The 21270-nt window shown below is 36.8% G+C and overlaps 1 protein-coding gene across 4 annotated transcripts in view; it reads right to left on the reverse strand.

Moving 5' to 3' along the window:
• Positions 1 to 21270, reverse strand: part of DTNB (dystrobrevin beta) — a 245511-nt gene that overhangs the window by 184968 nt on the left and 39273 nt on the right. For all 4 annotated transcript variants that reach the window (XM_082852177.1, XM_082852176.1, XM_082852174.1 and 1 more), the window contains exon 4: positions 20311 to 20524. In XM_082852177.1, the coding sequence (XP_082708303.1) occupies positions 20311 to 20524 (214 nt within the window). The remainder of the gene's footprint in view (positions 1 to 20310; positions 20525 to 21270) is intronic.

Genomic DNA, 21270 nt, shown 5'->3' on the forward strand with positions numbered 1-21270 from the left:
AAACTAATGTCATCTATGCAGACAGGAGAGTGTGGCAGAGCCCAGCATACTGGCAAGAGACTCAGGTGAAAATCAACTCTGTAACTGAAGAAAGTGCTCATCAGTAAATGCCATAAAACAGGTCTTAATGGGTCTATGACATCTTTACTTCTAAAAATTATTATAATAGCATTTAAACAGCACTTTTTCCAAATCTTCAAAATGCTTTAGAAACACTAATATTCTCAACACTTTGCATCCCTTATTCAAATATTCTTTAACTCAACTCTGTTGCAAATAATAGTCCTGGATTCAGAAAGTCTTACATTTAAATACAGAATAGCAGCTGTATTTCTCAACTGACCTGGCTCAGCACTACACACCTGTGCCCTCCTCTACTCATTAGGATTATTACTGGTCTCAACAGCTGGTCTCAGGTCAAGCAGTCTGTAGATGCATTAACAGAATAGTGCATTAACTCCTCAACTAATTATTATCAGTAACACGTGGCCCCTTAAGTCGTCATCTCTCGTTATCTATTTTCCAACCACTTTCCTATTCACAGCAGCCACACGGCAATCTCCACTCACAATCTCCCACCCTGCCAACGGTGGATCTTTTCTCCTCTCTGCCTGCATGCTCTTCTGAGTCTGCAAATGTATCTGCACTTAGCATTGCATGCGTCATTGAGGGTGAGGGGATATGCATCTGAGTGTCAATACGTAACCCAGTAGGATAGAGGGAATATATGTCAGGTTGCGGGTGCTTAAAGTATGGGGGAAAGGAGAGGTATCTGAGATTGAGGGTCATAGTAAATGTGAGAGGGATGAATCTGCAGGCAGGAGAGATTTGGAAATGATGCTTAGTGAACCTTTTTGTTTAAGAACCTGTTTATACATATGTAACTGTGCATCCTGAGAATGGGGGAATGGGCCTGAGCCCACTCTTAATTATGAACTCATCTTTCCCACTTATAATGCTTACCATCATCTACAACTTTAGGTTCACAGTTTCACCTACCAAAAGGTTTATTCACCCTTCGAAAGGAAATATTAATATAAACAAGTTAATAAATGATATATTTAAAGATACTCATAAATATTTATTAAAGATATTTATATAAAATCTAAGTATAACAGCATGAAGACACAATCATCCAATAAAATTAGTGAATGGGTAGCCTCACAATTCTTCCTCAAATCATGTTATTTTTATTTTTCTTCAAAAAGAAAAAAAGTTAGCTCCCTCCTTGCAACTATTTGCTTTGTAGGTCAAACTTCAGCATTTACTCCTTTGCTCTGAATGCTCTTCTTGGCATTGAAATCCCTCAGTCTACTTTAAGCCTAACTACAACTTCCTATAACTGCCCCCAAACACAGCAAAGCCAAAGTGGCACTTTTACTTCTGTAATGTTTGGTTGGAGCTCTGCATTCTTCCTCTGCAATTAGAGGCAGTAGGGAGAAGCTGCAGTCACTTAGCAGCCTAATCCCCTATGATTCCGTCCTTTATCTGACTGATTACTTCTTGGAAAAACTCATTCTTGATCCTGCCCACCATACATCTGAATTTAATCCACATACCCTGGTCAAGTTACATTTAAAACTGAATAGTCAGCTGCCCCTGGCCATCGCACGTATAACCTCACCAACATCCATGTTTTCAGTACTTCCAAAGTCAAGTCCAAGTTCATACCAGAATCAGTTCTCTTCAAACAAGATCTGGAAAGATCTTTAACCTGGTTTCATCATAAAAAATGTGAGTCACTTAAAATCTGGCCTAGCTGGAAAGTTGGGTATAACTTTTTTTTAAAGGTATTTAAGGTATAACACAATTAACAATGAATATTAACCCCTACAGAAAGATACTAAAATGAAAGGATAAACAGGTAATATGTGTTGAAGATGACAGCAGAGAGGAAACTTATTATTTTAACCCCACCCACACAGAATCCTTCTGGGGAGCACCCTCCCTCAATAAGGAACATGATGATTCTCTGTCTCAGACTTCTCTGCATGATTCACCTCCATAGATCCATCATTTTAGAGTCTGACAGTAAACCATGCCCATGACTTCTAAAGAGAGTTCTTATCACCCAACACTGAGAAAACACCATGATTAGGTCTGCGCCAAGCTAAGCAAACAGTGAGTCACCCTGAATAAACACTGTTGAGTTTTGACATGCAGGTGCCTTCAGAAGTCTCTGCACTCCTCACTTGTGCCGTCTGGATGGGAATTTGCTCATTTCAGTTTAGTAAAGTCTCAAATTTTTTGACATTTAAACTAACCCAGGGACTTCCATGGTTGTCCAGTGGTTAAGACCCTGTGCTTCCAATGCAGGGGGTGGGGGTAGATGCCTGGTCAGGGAACTAAGATCCCACATGTCGCACAGTGTGGCCAAAAATATATATATATATATATATTTAAACTACTGGATATAAAATAGATGACCAACAAGGACCTACTGTATACCACAGGGAACTATACTCAATATCCTGTAATAACCTATCATGGAAAAGAATCTAAAAAAAGAATGCATATATATGTATATATATGTATAACTGAATCACTTTGCTGTACACCTGAAACTGGCACAACATTGTAAATCAACTATATTTCAATAAAAAATTTTAAAAAATAAACTAACCCAAACTGGATGGTGTTTATAGCTTTGCACTATCTAATAAGAGCTTGCTATTCAAATGAATACTTTTGAAAACAGGACTGTAGGGAGCACTGTTTACTTAAGAAAACAAGCTGTTTCTACACTTTTGGCAAACAACTGTAAATGCTGTCAACCATAAATGAGTACTCCTCACGTGAAAAATAGACTTCTACTTCAGAAACAGTATTACCCGTCCAATTATCACATGTAGCTAAAAGTAATGAGAGCATTTCTCCTTGGTTTTCGAAAACTCGTATTTTTCCAATTAATCTTAATTTACAAAACTTCACAGTGAATGGATTATGCAATAATCAACAGCAAATCAAGAATCCATTTGACAAATGTCAAACAGTTTAACCAAGTAAAATCAACACAGAATATTATTCAATTTACCACAATCAGAATGCCTGCTAATTTTCATTTCAATCTTACAAATACTTATTAAGAATCTAGCATTATACACTTTGCTGTACAGCAGAAAATAACACAACATTGTAAAGCAACTATACTCCAATAAAAATTAAACAAAAAGAATCCAGCATTACATTTATTGAGGAATCAAAGAAATATAAGGTAGAATCTCTGCTCTCAAAGACTTTCAATCTTACTTGTATAATTACAAAGCAGTTGAGAGCATCATACATTCGAAAGTCAAAATAATGATACAGATAAGTACTACAGGTCATCATAGGGATGAAAATGGGGTTGGTGATTATAAGGAAGGCTACAGGGTAGGTAAAAACCAGGGGAGGTGGGGCAGGAGACCAACCAAAATACATGGAGAGAAGAAATGAGCATGTCATATTGGAAAACCTGAAAAGTGCCTCAAGTAGCTTAATTAGAGTTTGGTGTGAGCAGGGAATTAAGGACTGATAGAAACTGAGGCGTACAAACTTCATTCATAAACCATAGGGAATCTTTGAGGGTTTCCGAGGAGGGAAGTTGCATGATGAAAATAGTGTCTTAATCAGATTACTTTGGAGGTGAGTACTGAATGGACTGGAGAAGTCTCTCTGTTACTTCCTCTCTCCTTTTCAGAGAAAAATAAAGACAAAGAAAAAGCAACACTCAGAAAAAAGTATTCCTCTTGCACTTTCTTTAAAAAAAAAATTATAAAAAGGAAATAATAAAATAAGACCAAAATAGCAATCCAAAAAATTTTTTAAAATCTGAAATATTAGCTAATGGTCAAACCCTTTGCAGGTCTGCATATCCTGAAATCAAACAGAGTCCTTTTTGAAAATTGGTACAAATGCATGAATTCTCTTGGGAGAGAAGAAAAGCTACAAAATTTAAAGAGTAAGTAAGTGATGGGAAAAGTAATAAGTGAACTTAGAAGTAATTCTGCCACCAAGCACTTAGACTGGGGCTCGGTGAACTGGTTTTGGTGATGTCACATCACACAATCCACACGACAACGGCATCCTGAAGGGTAGGGGATGTCGTGAGGGCACACGGGCTCCACTCCTCCTCTTCCACCAAAGTGGCTGTTGGTCTCCGTTGTGCAATAGGTTTCCCCTTAGGATTTCACATTTTAAAAACATTCAAGACCCCTAGCTCGTTCTCCACCATCCCTTGGAAATTTCTTTAAAAAGCTATGATCAGATCTGTCTAAGAGTTAAATGTGCTACTATCGAGGGCATCAAAACCTTCCCATTCAGCACTAGTTCTCTCCTATTTTTTTTTCTCTCCTATTTTTATTTGGTTTTTTCCTGTCATCTTGAATCCATCAAAGAACAAGCAGGGATATTAGTAAATACTGTATATAAATAAATGAAATGTTTGTGTTTCCCAGGAAATTATAGTTTTGTTTAAAAATCACTAATGAGGAAGACTGTAACCCAATATTATCCTTTTCCAGCAATGTCCATTCCATAATGTGCTAGCTGGGCACATGTGGAATTTAAGGAATACATTTCCTTTTATTTAAAGTGAACTAGTTTGGTTTTGCTTTTTTTTTTTTTCTTTTATATTGCTTTATTTTTTGCATCCAGTATTAAAAGGGAACTATGGAAACTTTCAACATATCCAAATTAAACTGCTAAAACAAGATTTTAAAATAGTTCTCAGCCATATTTCCAAACTACACAGGAACTTTTTTCATATAAAATCACCATAAATTAGACATATAAAAGTCTTTACCCTAAAGGAATCTTTAGACTGTTCCAATTTGAGAGAGTGTGTTCTACTGTTATTTTAGATGGTAAACAATAACCCCGAGCCTTTCATTGGTACATTCAATATTGGTATGTTTTGAAGATTTTATCCAAGCCTAGTTTCATTAGATACATGATTTTTTAAATAGGTTTGTTCCATTAAAGGTGGAATTTCATTATATCTCAGAACCAACATGTTTGGTGAAGGCCACAGACTCTTTTACAAAACAAATCCTGATGAAAAAAATAAGAGGGAAAATAAGGTTCAATAGTCAGATAAAGTGTAAAAGGAATTTCTCAGGAAGTCATTAGAGAACATTTTTCTTTCTTACACAGGGAGTGGAAAATGCAGAATACAATAATTATCCAAGAAGAATGCCCTATCAGGATTAAAATATAAAAGTTTACACCAGCAACTCAAAATGAGATACGTCTTGCAGAAACTAAATCTTTTGTCAGAAATCACATGGCCTAATCAATAGCTGGTACCAGGCCTGCCCCTACAGCACCATGATTACAAAAAGAGGCCCATATACGTATGCCTAAATATTAAAGTTATCAATCAAGCTAATAGATTAATTAAAATATGTTCTATCTCTGTACAATGACTAATACACCTTCAAAATGGCCTGGAAAGTCAAATTCAAATCTAGGATTCTGAGACACTTCATGCCCCCACATGGGGAGAGTCTGGCCCCCTTTTCCTGCTACCTCCAACACACCCCATACTTCAAAGAACCATATATGCATGTGGACACTCCAGCCCACGTGTCCACGTTTTGCCCACATCCACTGCAAATATCCAACCCAAGACCACTCCTCGGACCCAGGGGTACAACTATCTTAAAAAAAATCAACGAACAGGACAACTTATACCAGTTTCAAAAGCATAAGTATTAGAACAAATGGACCAGGAACTTAAAAATAAACATAAATATATCAAAGAGACATATGAAAACAGACATTTTCAGGGAAATGCAAATCAAAACCACAGTGGGATTTCACCTCACACATCTAAGAATGGCTATTATCAAAAACAATAAATAACAAGTGCTGGTGAGGATGTGGAGAAAAGGGAACCCTTGTGCACAGCTGGTGGGAATGTAAACTAGTGCAGGCACTATGGAAAACAGTATAAAAATTCCTCAAAAATTTAGAAATAGAACTACCAAATGATCCAGAAATTCCATTTCTGGGCATTTATATGAAGAAAATGAAAACAGTAACTCAAAAAGATACATACCCTCACGTTCACTGCACCATTACTTACAACAGCCAGGACATGGAAGCAATCTAAGTGTCAATCAGTGTATGACTAGATAAAGAAAACATGGTGTGTATTATGTGTATGTATATGTATACGTATACACATACACATACATACATACAATAAATATTAGTCATAAAAAAGAAGGAAATCTTGCATTTGCAACAACATGGATGGACTTCGAGGGCAGTATGCTAAGTGAAATGTCAGAAGGGAAAAGACAAATACCATATGATCTCGCTTTTATGTGTAAACTAACAAAAATATTTTTTTAATAAAAAAAAAAATCCCCAGTTCAGAGATATAGAGAACAGATTGGTGGTTGCCAGAAGCAGGGGGTGGAGGGTGGGCAAAATGGATTAAGGGGGTCAAAACATATAAAATTCCAGTTATAAAATAAGTAAATCATGGGGATGTCACATACACCATGGTAACCGTAGCTTAAAATACTGTAGTGTATATCTGAAAGTTGCTAAGAGAGATCTTAAAAGTTTTCATCTCAAGAAAAAAAACTTTTTACAACTATGTATGGTGATACACGTTAACTAGACTTATTGTGATGATCATTTTACAATATATACAAATACTGAATCATTATGTTGAACACCTGAAGCTAATATAATGTTATATGTCAATTATATTTCAATTAAAAAATAGAAATAATAAAAGTCAAACTAAAAGAGAGATTAGCAATATGAAATAAGAACCATAAATCATGAAAAAGAATGAATCAGATATTCTAGGTTTGAAAAATACAACAGCTAAAAATTAACATAACAGATGAGACAAACAGTAGAATGACTCTAAACAAAGAACATATTAATGAGCAGAAATGCAGACTGATAAACTCTTCTAAAAGGAAGCAGAGAGGGCTTCCCTGATGGCACAGTGGTTAAGAATCTGCCTGCCAATACAAGGGGCACGGGTTCAAGCCCTGGTCTGGGAAGATCCCACGTGCTGTGGAGCAACTAAGCCCGTGCGCCACAACTACTGAAGCCTGCACGCCTAGAGCCCTTGCTCCACAACAAGAGAAGCCACGACAATGAGAAGCCTGCGTACCACAACGAAGAGCAGCCCCCACTCACCACAACTAGAGAAAGCCCATGCACAGCAATGAACACTCAATGCAGTCAAAAATTAATTAATTTAAAAATAAAAATAAATAAAAGGAAAGCAGCAAGTTACAGAATTGAAGCATATGTGAGAAACAATAGGAGACAGAGGAAGTAAATATGACAACATTCCAAAAAAGAGAAAAAAGAAATAAAAACAGAGGAAATATTTGGTAATGGCAGACTAGTTAATTCTGATCACCTCTTCCTCTGAGGAAAAGTAGTAAAGATGGGAAAAAAATTTTTTAATCTCCCTGAATGCAAATGAGGACTAACAACTGAGTTACCTAATACAAAGGAGCTGGATGCCCAGGGAGGTGAGTGCAATGACTGAAACTACTTTTTCCATGCAAGGGATTTTCTGATTTCAGAAGGGAACCAGAAAGGCTGAAGTACAGAGTAGTAACTCTTTGATAGTATTAAGGGGCTAGAAGAGAGATGTGGAACGTTGAATCCTGATGAAACTGCCTACTCCTGCTCCCATTACTCTGGGTTGAAAGCCCAAAGGCTGCACCTAAAAGCACTAGTGTGCAGAAGTAAAACAGGGCCTCACATGGGCTGAATTGCAAATAACTCAGGTGCTTCTGGACTGTTATGGTCTCCAAGCACCTGGCAGAAGAAAACATAAATACAAAAAACAGAAAAGAAAACATAAATACTCTCTGTAGGAAAACATTATCCTAGGTCTCAAAGTATTTCTGCAAATAATTTTGCAATATAATGACTGGTACATACTAAAAATAAAAAATAATTTTGGAATATGTTTCTCACATAATAAAAAATAACAAGGCAGAGAGGAAGTAAGATGACATGACCGAAAAACAGAAATAGCAAACAGTACCAAAAGAACCATAGGGAACCTAGATATTGGATTACAAGCACAGATCTTACAGTAACTCTGCTTATTATATTTAAGGATTATGAGATAAGAATGATGCATCTGGCATCATGGTATATTGCTGAAAACCAAAAGAAAAAAGAAAAGAAAAGAAAGAATATCTTAAGAGTTGCCAGAGGAAATTGACAGATTACTATCAAAGTGGCTAAAATTATATCCACTATTGATTTCTCATCAGAAATTATGGAAGCTAAAAAAATACTAGAACAATATTCTTGAAATGTTGAAAGAAAACAATTGTCAACCAAAAACTCATATATCAAATGAAAATATTCTTAAAGTATGAGAATGAAATTTTCAAACGAAAATTAAGACGACGTGCCACAATCTAACTTGCAGAAAGGAAATGCCAAAGGATGTTCTTCAGGAAGAAAGAAAAGAATTCCTGATGGAAGCTTAAAAATGCAGAAGCAAGTGAAAAACAACAAAACTAGTATATTTAAAATTAAGCAGACACTATTTTATTATAGTCAACATCATTTAGTTTACCTATAAATTAAATGATGCTCACTGCATAAAAAAATTAATGAGGCCTGCTTGATTTTAAATATATATAAAATAAAAATACACAATCTCAATGACATAAAAGAATGGGTAAATGAAATTAAAGCGTCCTAAAACCAAAATGGTATAGAAACACATCAGTCTTTGTATTACCTAGAAAGAGAGTAATGGCACCAATTAATCTTAGACTTTGAAAAATCAAGAATACATACTGTAATCTCTAGGGTAAAAAGAGAGAGATGAAGGGAGAGCCTACAGATTAAAAGAATCTTAAAAGAATATCAACTGCAGGGAGACCTTCAAGATGGCAGAGGAGTAAGAAGTGGAGATCATCTTCCTCCCCACAAATACATCAGAAATACATCTACATGTGGAACAACTCCTACATAACACCTACTGAAGGCTGGCAGAAGACCTCAGACTTCCCAAAAGGGAACAGATGCCCTCAGGCGACCTACAAGCAGAGGCAGGGCCAAATCCAAAGCTGAACCCCGGGAGCTGTGCGAACAAAGAAGAGAAAGGGAAATCTCTCCCAGCAGCCTCAGGAGCAGCGGATTAAATCTCCACAATCAACATGATGTACCCTGCATCTCTGGAATACCTGAACAGACAACAAATCATCCCAAAATTGAAGCTGGTGGACTTTAGGAGCAACTGTAGACTCGGGGTTTGCTTTCTGCATCTAATTTGTTTCCGGTTTTATGTTTATCTTAGTTTATATTTAGAGTTTATTATCATTGGTAGATTTGTTTATTGATTTGGTTGTTCTCTTCCTTTTTTGTATATAGATAGATAGATATAGATATATACCTTTTTTTTCCTTTTTCTCTTTTTGTGAGTGTGTATGTGTATGCTTCTTTGTGTGAGTTTCTCTGTATAGCTTTGATTCAACCATTTGCCCGAGGGTTCTGTCTGTCCGTTTTTTTTTTTTTTCTTTTTAGTATAGATTTTAGCACTTGCTATCATTAGTGGATTTCTTTCTTGGTTTGGTTCTCCCTTCTTTCTTACTTTCTACTTTTTTATTATTTTTTAATTATTTTTATTTTTAATAATTTCTTTATTTTAATAACTATTTATTTATTTTTTCTTTCTTTCTTTTTTTCTCCCTTTTCTTCTGAGCCATGTGGCTGACAGGGTCTTGGTGTACTGGCTGGTGCCAGGCCTGTGCCTCTGAGGTGGGAGAACTGAGTTCAGGACACTGGTCCACCAGAGACCGGCTCCACGTAATATCAAACGGCGAAAGCTCTCCCAAAGATCTCCATCTCAACGCTAAGACCCGGCTCCACTCAATGACCAGCAAGCTACAGTGCTGGACACCCTATGCCAAACAACTAGCAAGACAGGAACACAACCCCACCCATTAGCAGAGAGGCTGCCTAAAATCATAATAAGGTCACAGACACACCAAAACACACCACTGGACACAGTCCTGCCCACCAGAAAGACAAGATCCAGCCTCATGCAGCAGAACACAGGCACCAGTCCCCTCCACTAGGAGGCCTACACAACCCACTGAACCAACATTAGCCACTGGGGGCAGGCACCAAAAGCAACAGGAACCACAAACCGGCAGCCTGCAAAAAGGAGACCCAACCACAGTAAGTTAAGCAAATGAGAAGACAGAGGAACACACAGCAGATGAAGGAGCAAGGCAAAAAAACACCAGACCAAACAAATAAAGAGGAAAAAGGCAGTCTACCAGGAAAAGAATTCAGAGTAATGATAGTAAAGATGATCTTGGAAACAGAATGGAGAAAATACAAGAAACATTTAACAAGGACACAGAAGAACTAAAGAGCAAACAATGATGAACAACACAATAAATGAAATTAAAACTTCTCTAGAAGGAATCAATAGCAGAATAAATGAGGCAGAAGAACAGAAAAGTGACCTGGAAGATAAAATAGTGGAAACAACTATTGCAGGGCAGAATAAAGAAAAAAGAATGGAAAGAATTGAGGACAGACTCAGAGACCTCTGGGAAAACATTAAACGCACCAACATTCGAATTATAGGGGTCCCAGAAGAAGAAGACAAAAAGAAAGGCACTGAGAAAGTACTTGAAGAGATTGTAGTTGAAAACTTCCCTAATATGGGAAAGGAAATAGTCAATCAAGTTCAGGAAGCTCAGAGAGTCCCATACAGGATAAATCCAAGGAGAAACACGCCAAGACACATATTAATCAAACTATCAAAAATTAAATACACAGAAAAAATATCAAAAGAAGCAAGCGAAAAGCAACTAATAACATACAAGGGAATCGCCACAACGTTAACAGCTGATCTTTCACCAGAAACTCTCCAAGCCAGAAGGCAGCAGCAGGACATATTTAAAGTGATGAAAGGGAAAAAGCTACAACCAAGATTACTCTACCCAGCAAGGATCTCATTCAGATTCAGTGGAGAAATTAAAACCTTTACAGACGAGCAAAAGCTAAGAGAATTCAGCACCACCAGACAAGCTTTACAACAAATGCTAAAGGAACTTCTCTGGGCAGGAAACACAAGAGAAGGAAAAGACCTACAAACACAAACCTAAAACAATTAAGAAAATGGTAACAGGAACATACATATCGATAATTACCTTAAATGTAAATGGTTTAAATGCTTCACCCAAAAGACACAGACTGGCTGAATGGATACAAAAACAAGACCCGCATAAATGCTGCCTGCAAGAGACCCACTTCAGACCTAGGGACACATACAGACTGAAAGTGAGGAAAAAGAAAAAGATATTCCACGCAAATGGAAATCAAAAGAAAGCTGGAGTAGCAATTCTCATATCTGACAAAACAGACTTTAAAATAAAGACTATTACAAGAGACAAAGCAGGACACTACATAATGATCAAGGGAAGATCCAAGAAAAAGATACAACAATTGTAAATATTTATGCACCCAATGTAGGAGCACCTCAATACATAAGGCAAATGGAAGCAGCCATAAAAGGGGAAATCGATAGTAACACAATCATAGTAGGGGGCTTTAACACCCCACTTTCATCAATGGACAGATCATCCAAACAGAAAATAAATAAGGAAACACAAGCTTCAAATGATACATTAAACAAGATGGACTTAATTGATACTTATAGGACATTCCATCCAAAAACAACAGAATACACTTTCTTCTCAAGTGCTCATGCAACATTCTCCAGGACAGATCATGTCTTGGGTCACAAATCAAGCCCTGGTAAATTTAAGAAAATTGAAATCGTATCAAGTATCTTATCTGACCACAACACTATGAGACTATGTATCAATTACAGGAAAAAATCTGTAAAAAATACAAACAAATGGAAGCTAAACAATACGCTACTAAGAGATCACAGAAGAAATCAAAGAGGAAATCAAAAAAACCTAGAAACAAACGACAATGAAAACACGACGACCCAAAACCTATGGGATGCAGCAAAAGCAATTCTAAGAGGGAAGTTTATAGCAATACACTCCTACCTCAAGAAACAAGAAACATCTCAAACAAACAACCTAACCTTACACCTAAAGCAATTAGAGAAAGAAGAACAAAAAACCCCTAAAGTTAGCAGAAGGAAAGAAATAATAAAGATCAGATCAGAAATAAATGAAAAAGAAATGAAAGAAACAAGAGCAAAGAAAATAAAGCTAAAAGATGGTTCTTTGAGAAGAAAAACAAAATTGATAACCTATTAGCCAGACTCATCAAGAAAAAAAGGGAGAAAAAAAAGAAAAAAAAGAAAAAAAGGGAGAAGATTCAAATCAAAAGAATTAGAAATGAAAGAGAAGTAACAACTGAAACTGCAGAAATACAAAGGATCATGAGAGATTACTACAAGCAACTATATGCCAATAAAATGGACAACCTGGAAGAAACATACAAATTCTTAGAAAAGCACAACCTTCCGAGACTGAACCAGGAAGAAACAGAAAATATAAACAGACCAATCACAAGCACTGAAATTGAAACTGTGATTAAAAATCTTCCAACAAACCAAAGTCCAGGACCGGGTGGCTTCACAGGTGAATTCTATCAAACATTTAGAGAAGAGCTAACACCTATCCTTCTCAAACTCTTCCAAAATATAGCAGAGGGAGGAACACTCCCAAACTCATTTTACAAGGTCACCATCACTCTGATACCAAAACCAGACCAAGAAGCCACCAAAAAAGAAAACTACAGGTCAATATCTCTGACGAACAAAGATGCAAAAATACTCAACAAAATACTAGCAAACAGAATCCAACAGCACATTAAAAGGATCATACACCACGATCAAGTGGGGTTTACCCCAGGAATGCAAGGATTCTTCAACATACGTAATTCAATCAATGTGATACACCATATTAACAAATTGAAGGATTAAAACCATATGATCATCTCAATAAATACAGAAAAAGCTTTTGACAAAATTCAACACCCATTTATGATAAAAACCCTCCAAAAAGTAGGCATAGAGGGAACTTACCTCAACATAATAAAGGCAACATATGACAAACCCACAGCCAATATCGTTCTCAATGGTCAAAAACTGAAACCATTCGCTCTAAGACCAGGAACAAGACAAGGTTGTCCAGTCTTGCCACTATTATTCAACAGAGTTTTGGAAGTTTTTGTCACAGCAATCAGAGAAGAAAAAGAAATAAAAGGAATCCAAATCGGAAAAGGAGAAGTAAAACTGTCACTGTTTGCAAAGGACATGATACTATATGTAGAGAATACTAAAGATGCTACCAGAAAACTACTAGAGCTAATCAATGAACTTGGCAGAGTAGCAGGATACACAATTAATGCACAAAAATCTCTTGCATTCCTATAAACTAATGATGAAAAATCTGAAAGAGAAATTAAGGAAACACTCCCATTTACATTGCAACATAAAGAATAAAATACCTAGGAGTAAACCTACCAAAGGAGACAAAAGATCTGTATGCAGAAAACTATGACACTGATGAAAGAAATTAAAGATGATACAAACAGATGGAGAGATAAACCATGTTCTTGGATTAGAAGAATTAACACTGTGAAAATGTGTATACTTTCCAAAGCAATCTACAGATTCAGTGCAATCCCTATCAAACTACCAATGGCATTTTTCACAGAACCAGAACAAAAAATTTCACAATTTGTATGGAAATACAAAAGACCCCGAATAGCCAAAGCAATCTTGAGAAAGATAAACAGAGCTGGAGGAATCAGGCTCCCAGACTTCAGACTATACTACAAAGCTACAGTAATCAAGGCAGTAAGGTACTGGGACAAAAACAGAAATATAGATCAATGAACAGGATAGAAAACCCAGAGATAATCCCATGCATATATGGTCACCTTATTTTTGATAAAGGAGGCAAGAATATACAATGGAGAAAAGACAGCCTCTTCAGTAAGTGGTGCTGGGAAAACTGGACAGCTATGTGTAAAAGAATGAAATTAGAACACTCCCTAACACCATACACAAAAATAAACTCAAAATGATTAAAGACCTAAATGTAAGGCTAGACACTATCAAACTCTTTGAGGAAAACATAGGCAGAACACTCTATGACATAAATCACAGCAAGATCCTTTTTGACCCACCTCCTAGAGAAATGGAAAGAAAAACAAAAATAAACAAATGGGACCTAATGAAACTTCAAAGCTTTTGCACAACAAAGGAAACCATAAACAAGACCAAAAGACAACCCTCAGAATGGGAGAAAATATTGGCAAACGAAGCAACTAACAAAGGATTAATCTCCAAAATTTACAATCAGCTCATGCAGCTCAATATCAAAAAAACAAACAACCTAATCCAAAAATGGGCAATAAACCTAAATAGACATTTCTCCAAAGAAGATATACAGATTGCCAGCAAACACATGAAAGGATGCTCAACATCACTAATCATTAGAGAATGGAAATCAAAACTACAATGAGGTATCACCTCACACCAGTCAGAATGGCCATCATCAAAAAATCTACAAACAATAAATGCTGGAGAGGGTGTGGAGAATAGGGAACCCTCTTGCACTGCTGGTGGGAGTGTAAATTGATACAGCCACTATGGGGAACAGTATGGAGCTTCCTCAAAGAACTAAAAATAGAACTACCATACGACCCAGCAATCCCACTACTGGGCATATAACCTGAGAAAACCATAATTCAAAAAGAGTCATGTACCACAATTTTCATTGCTGTTCTATTTACAATAGCCAGGACATGGAAGCAACCTAAGTGTCCGTCAACAGATAAATGGATAAAGAAGATGTGGCACATGTATACAATGGAATATTACTCAGCCATAAAAAGAAACGAAATTGAGTTATTTGTAGTGAGGTGGATGGACCTAGTCTGTCATACAGAGTGAAGTAAGTCAGAAAGAGAAAAACAAATACCTTATGCTAACACATATATATATGGAATCTAAAAAAAATGTTCTGAAGAACCTAGGGGCAGGACAGGAATAAAGACACAGATGTAGAGAATGGACTTGAGGACATGGGGAGGGGGAAGGGTAAGCTGGGACAAAGTGAGAGAGTGGCATGGACATACATACACTACCAAATGTAAAATCGATAGCTAGTGGGAAGCAGCCGCATAGCACAGGGAGATCAGCTCGGTGCTTTGTGACTGCCTAGATGGTTGGGATGGGGAGAGTGGGAGGGAGACGCAAGAGGGAGGAGATATGGGGATATATGCAAATGTATGGCTGATTCACTGTTATAAAGCAGAAACTAACACACCATTGTAGAGCAATTATACTCCAATAAAGGTGTTAAAAAATAATAATAAATAAATAAATTTTTTAAAACATCAACTGCAATACATGGACCTTATTTGAGTCTCAAATTAAACAACATAAAAATAAAAATTTATAAGGGAATTAGTGAAATGGATATTTTAACATATTAATGAATATTTATATTAATTTTCAGGTGAGATAACGGCATTACGGTAATTTTTTTAAGGCATCCCATCTTTTAGAGATATGTATGCACTGGAATATTTACATATGAAATGATAACGACATGTGAGATTTGCCTCGAAATAAGTCAAGAAAGTGGGGAGAAGGGAGGCGGAGAGCCTGGGGATATAGATGAAATAAGACTGGCGATGTATTGGTAATTATGGAAGCTGTGTTACGGGCACACTGTTACTATAATATTCTTTCTATGTTTCTATATGTTTGACATTTTTCTTTAAAAGAACATTTTATGAAGAAGACATCTTAAGAAAAGTAAAAAAAAATCAAGCTATAAATTGGGAGAATATATATGCAACACACATAATCAAGAAAGGATTGTTATCTAAATTATAGAAAGAACTCTTACAAATCAATATAAAAAGAAAATATAACACACTAGAATAATGGGCAAAAGACACAAAGAAGCATTGCACAGAAGTAATAAATATGGCCAAGAAACATATGAACATGCTCAGTAATCAAGAAAATGCAAATCAAGGTAACAATGAGATGTCATTTAGCAAAAACTAAGAAGTCCAAGAATTCTAAGGCTTACAGAATGTGAATCAAAAGGATCTCTTATGTATGGGTACAATTTGGAAAAATAATTTTATACTTTCTAAGTATCAGTTCAGAGTAAATCTGAGCTTTATATACCCCACAGCTCAGCAATTCTATTCCTCAGTTTAGAACCAAGAGAAACACTTGGACACAAATAAGAATATTCCAAGCAGAGTTGTTTCTTAGAGCAAAAATCTGGAAAACACCAAAATGGTATAGAAACACAACAGAATGTTATATAACAGTTAAAATAACTGAACTATAGATAAATGCAACATGAATGAATCTTTAAAATATGTTACTGGTTGAAAAAAATAAATCAGATAATAGTACATTAGTATGACACTCTTTTTATAATTGTAAAAATATTTAAAATTAAACAATACTTTATTTATGTCCATACATGTGAACAAAAATGGTTTTTAAGACACAAGGAAATGATAATACAAAATCAGAATAGGGTTCGCCTTAGTTAAGTACAGTTCAGTGGGATGGGTTAGGAGATAAATGTAAATTATTGTCAATGTTCAAGTTCCTGGGTCAGATAGTGGGTTGGTGGATGTTTATTATTTCTAAGAATGAATGAGGGAAAAAAGAGTATATGAAAAAAAAATCACTTAGAAGCTATAGCAGTAATCCAGGCGAAAGATGATGCTGGTGGTCTGGGATGGTAGCAGTGGGGATGGAGAGAAGTACATAGACCTGAAGGATATTCAAGAGGCAGAAATGAAAGAACTTGGTAACCGACTGGATGTGGGAGATGACGGAGAAGGAAGAGTTATAATGACTCTCAGGTTTAAGGAACTGGATGGAGAGTAGGACTATTTAACAAGAAAGGGAACCACAAGTTTATAATGCACTTCAAGGAGTTTAGTAGTGAACACTGTGGTCATCACCTTCATATCTAGTCCAACCATCCCCATGATGAGGCAACACAGGGTGAGGGTGAGAATTTAACTATCCTCTGCCCCAAAGGCACAAATCCTTTGTTTTCAGCTAAAAAGCCTACCACTTACACATACATGGCCCAAACGCACATATCTGGTGGAGGCTCAGTACTTTTGTTCAGTGTTGAAAGAAAACTGGCTCTCTCCCTCACCTAGACTTGACAGGAAGCATTTTAGTAGCTGTAGCAGGCATTTTTTGAAGTCAGCATAAGGATGAAGCTAATAGAAGAGAAGGTCAAAGCCAAGACCACTATAAAGACACGCAGGGATTTCCCTGGTGGCCGAGTGGCTAAGACTCCACGCTTCCAATGCAGCGGGCCCAGGTTCAATCCCTGGTCAGGGGACTAGATCCCACATGCCGCAACTAAGAGTTTGCATGCCACAACTTAAGATCTCGCATGCCGCAACTAAAAGATCCCCCATGCCACAACTAAAGACCCGGCGCACCCAAATAAATAAATATTTTTAAAAAAAGAAGAAATGCAGCCAGGGCCCTGATTCAACCACAATCCTGTCTCTGGCTCCTCTGTTATGTGAGCCTATTGCTCCAGTTACTGTGAAAGCCCATCTGAGTAGGCTTTCTATTGCTTATAGTTGAAGATGTGGAACTAACACCGAGGTTGGAAACAGAAAGGAGGTTTATAAATCCCAAGCTCTAAATCACTAAATCAGCTCAACTGAAGAAGAGGAAGGAAGGTTTCCTATCCCTCACACTGGGAATTTGGATATCCTTGCTATCAAAAACAAAAAAAAGAAGAAAAAAATGTTGGTTACAGCATCACCTGTTGTACCTTCGGACCAGACCATGTACCTACGGTACTGTAACTGTGGTACTGAGGACCTGAAACAGGAAAAAACTGAGGCTAACAGAATGTTTTGGCTATTCCTCTTAGCTTAAAGTCTACACACAGATGTTTATAATATCACTCTTCATACTTTTCAATGTTTTTAATTGTCCAATGTGAAATATTTTAAATCTAAGTATTACAAAAATTAATTCCTAAGAAAATACACGCTTAAGGGAGAAAGTCTTAGATCCTATTTGTTCCTGATGATTGTTTTAGGGTCTCACAATCTATTATAAGAATCAGAAACAACCTGACCAAAAATTTGACTATGAATTTGGAGGTGAGGGAATTTAATAATTAAGTTAATTGCTGTAGTCAAATTTTAACTTTGAGAAATTACGAAATACAAAAGCTTGAAAAGATCAGTTAAAATAATAGGAATTCTACATACCAAAGGGACTCTCCAGCCTAAATAACAAAGTGGCCAATCTATAAGGAGACTACTACTTTTGGAAGTATTTAACAACAAAATGCCCTGATTTTCAAAAGTAAAATTCTGATAACCAGATCCTTTCTTTTTTCCAGTACATGAAAGCCAATTTCAAATTTCCGGAGAGCTAACTAAATAAGCTCTTATCATATGAAGAGTTCAAGGTCAGTAAAGATGTGACGATTTATTCTGATGCCCACGGTCAACATTTTAAACAGGATATGACTTGAGAATTACCAAACTCACCCCTGCCACACGATATTCTTTACTCTTAGCTCATTCATCTCTTTTTGCTTTCCTAGTTCTCTTCAGAGTGCCCTCCTGCTGATTTACTGTCTCTTTTTTCTTTTCCTTTGTCTCTTTCTGCCTGTGTCTGGCTTTCTCCAATTGTGTCCCAGGACACCTCTGTACCTTCTGCCCTTACCTTTGGTCTTCCCATTCTCCCTTTTGCTATCTCTTCACTCTCTCTTCTCCTCCCTTCTTTAGCCATAGTACTTATTTGATATAATTATGGAGTCAAAGTTTATAATCTCTGCTTTATCATTTTTAGCTCTAAGATGACTTTTATTTCTGACTTTAAAAAGTTTCTTAAATTAATTTGTGTTGTGTGGCCCTGAAGTGACTTACTCAGTGAGTCAGTGTCACGATAAGGTGCTGCTTACTCACCACAGAATAATGGTTTTTACTAAGGTTTTTCGATCAGAAGAGTCATTCCTTGGACAGTATAAACTTAACCTACCAGATTAACTGCTAAAAAAAATGGCATTAGAATTCTGGGACATATGCTACGTGTACAATCATGTTTTAAAAATTCAAATTTCTTTAAATAATTTTTTATTAAATGGATGGAATATCTAATTTGATAACATCTTATAAAAATGTGGGGGCTTCCCTGGTGGCGCAGTGGTTGAGAATCTGCCTGCCAATGCAGGGGACACGGGTTCGAGCCCTGGTCTGGGAAGATCCCACATGCCGTGGAGCAACTGGGCCCGTGAGCCACAACTACTGAGCCTGCGCATCTGGAGCCTGTGCTCCGCAACGAGAGGCCGCGACAGTGAGAGGCCTGTGCACTGTGATGAAGAGTGGCCCATGCACCGCGATGAAGAGTGGCCCCCGCTCGCCACAACTAGAGAAAGCCCTCGCACAGAAACGAAGACCCGACACAGCCAAAAATTAATTAATTAATTAATTAATTATTTTTAAAAACTGAATTTAGTGAGTGCCTATGTTGTGACTTGGCCTTGACATTTGTATGGTTTTACCATTAATTCACAGAACCCTCAATATTATGAAGTATAACTAATAGCATTCTACAAATATATGAACTCATTTTCCTACAGAGAGAAAAATGAAGCAGAGAGAATTAACCCATCCAAATCACACTGCTGATAGTACAGCAGGGATCAGACATCTGAACTCCTGGTTCCCGGAAAATAAATATTAACCTCTGTGCTTCCATCATTTATGATTTCTTTTTTATTTTTTATCATACCAACTTAATTCTCCATAAATACAAATATAACAACTCATTTCTGTTTTAATTTGGAGGACATTTAGTTTTCTTCTATTGTTTTAAGGTTTAGAACACAATGTTCTACATTGAAAAGAATTAAAATAGACTCCTAAACATAAATAAAGAGAAAACAAGGTACTATAGTCCAAAGGCAATTGCTATCACATAGTAAAGAAAAGTTAGTTTAAAAGTCAAATAGAAAGCCTCATAATCAAATGTACCACTTGGTTATATTTCACTGGATAGAGAACAGCTATATTAAGGTACCGACAATTTTACCGAACAATTATGTCTCAAGTGTTGTGAATCTCCCTAATGTTACAGAGGTTAATATGTGACATGCGCCAAGACAGTAAGTCACTCTGGCATTTAACCAGTCTTTAGAAGGGACTTGTACTAATTCATTTCCCTTTTAACTGTGATTCTAAGTTGACAACCCTTGGCAAGGCAGTACAGAAGAAGGATGATTAGAAGAGAAACATTCTTAAAATGGATTAAGCAGGGCAGGTACTAGCCTGTCATATGCAGCAATCATAAAGTTGAGGAGGAGGCTGATGGACTGTTCCACACTGATTTGGTGAGTAGAAGGAAGGCGCTTGTTCAGCTGGTAGTAGATGGATGAGATGACGGTCTCGAGGCGAGACACACTGATCTCAGTGGTATGGTCCAGTGTATTAAGGCCATTGTCTCGGAAGGCTTCAATCATGTTCCAAATATCAACAAGATGTACTGGAACACAAAGAAAATAAACTTTGTGTTTATTCTGTCAACACAAACTTTGTGTTTATTTTGTAACTTTTTCAACAATTCAAAAGTTTTAATTCAGCAGAAAGATATAAGAACTTTACATTTACTTACATTTAATGGAATAGTGAAGGGTGGCAGAATATGTCACCCCAAGATATGCCACTTTGGCATACGGAGTAGTTTGAGCTAAAGACGCCTGAAAAACAGCAGATGCCAAGAAGGACACTCTGACCTCCCCTTTTCTTCCCAAAAGCAGGAAGTAAAAGTCCCATGTGAAAAACGCCCTCCTTATTCCAAGAGGAAAGAAACATCCTCATCACCAGAGACAGTGAATTGAGTCTGAGTGAAATCTGCAGACTTTGTTAAAATAGCTCTTATCTTTAGTCTCCTGACATATTTTAGTTATTTTTCCACAACTGCCACTCTTTGTTCAACTTAGTATATAAGCACTTAGGCCCACTCACTCCTTTGGGTTTTCATTTTCCTATGGGGGCTCCCATGTACATGTAAAAATCCATATGCTTTTCTCCTGTTAATCTGTCTTATGTCAATTTAATTCTCAGGCTCCACTGGAGACCCTGAGAGGGTAGAGGTAAAGTTTTGCCTCCCCTTTGTAGCTTCAAAAATACACAATGAAAATGTAACAGAACCTCAAAGAGACAAATTCACAGGCTTTGTGGGAGATATTAACACACCTCTCTTAGCAAGTGACAGAGCAAACATACAAA

The sequence above is a fragment of the Leucopleurus acutus genome (genome assembly GCF_964270905.1).
Source record: "Leucopleurus acutus genome assembly, chromosome: 12".
Lineage (NCBI taxonomy): Eukaryota > Metazoa > Chordata > Mammalia > Artiodactyla > Delphinidae > Leucopleurus > Leucopleurus acutus.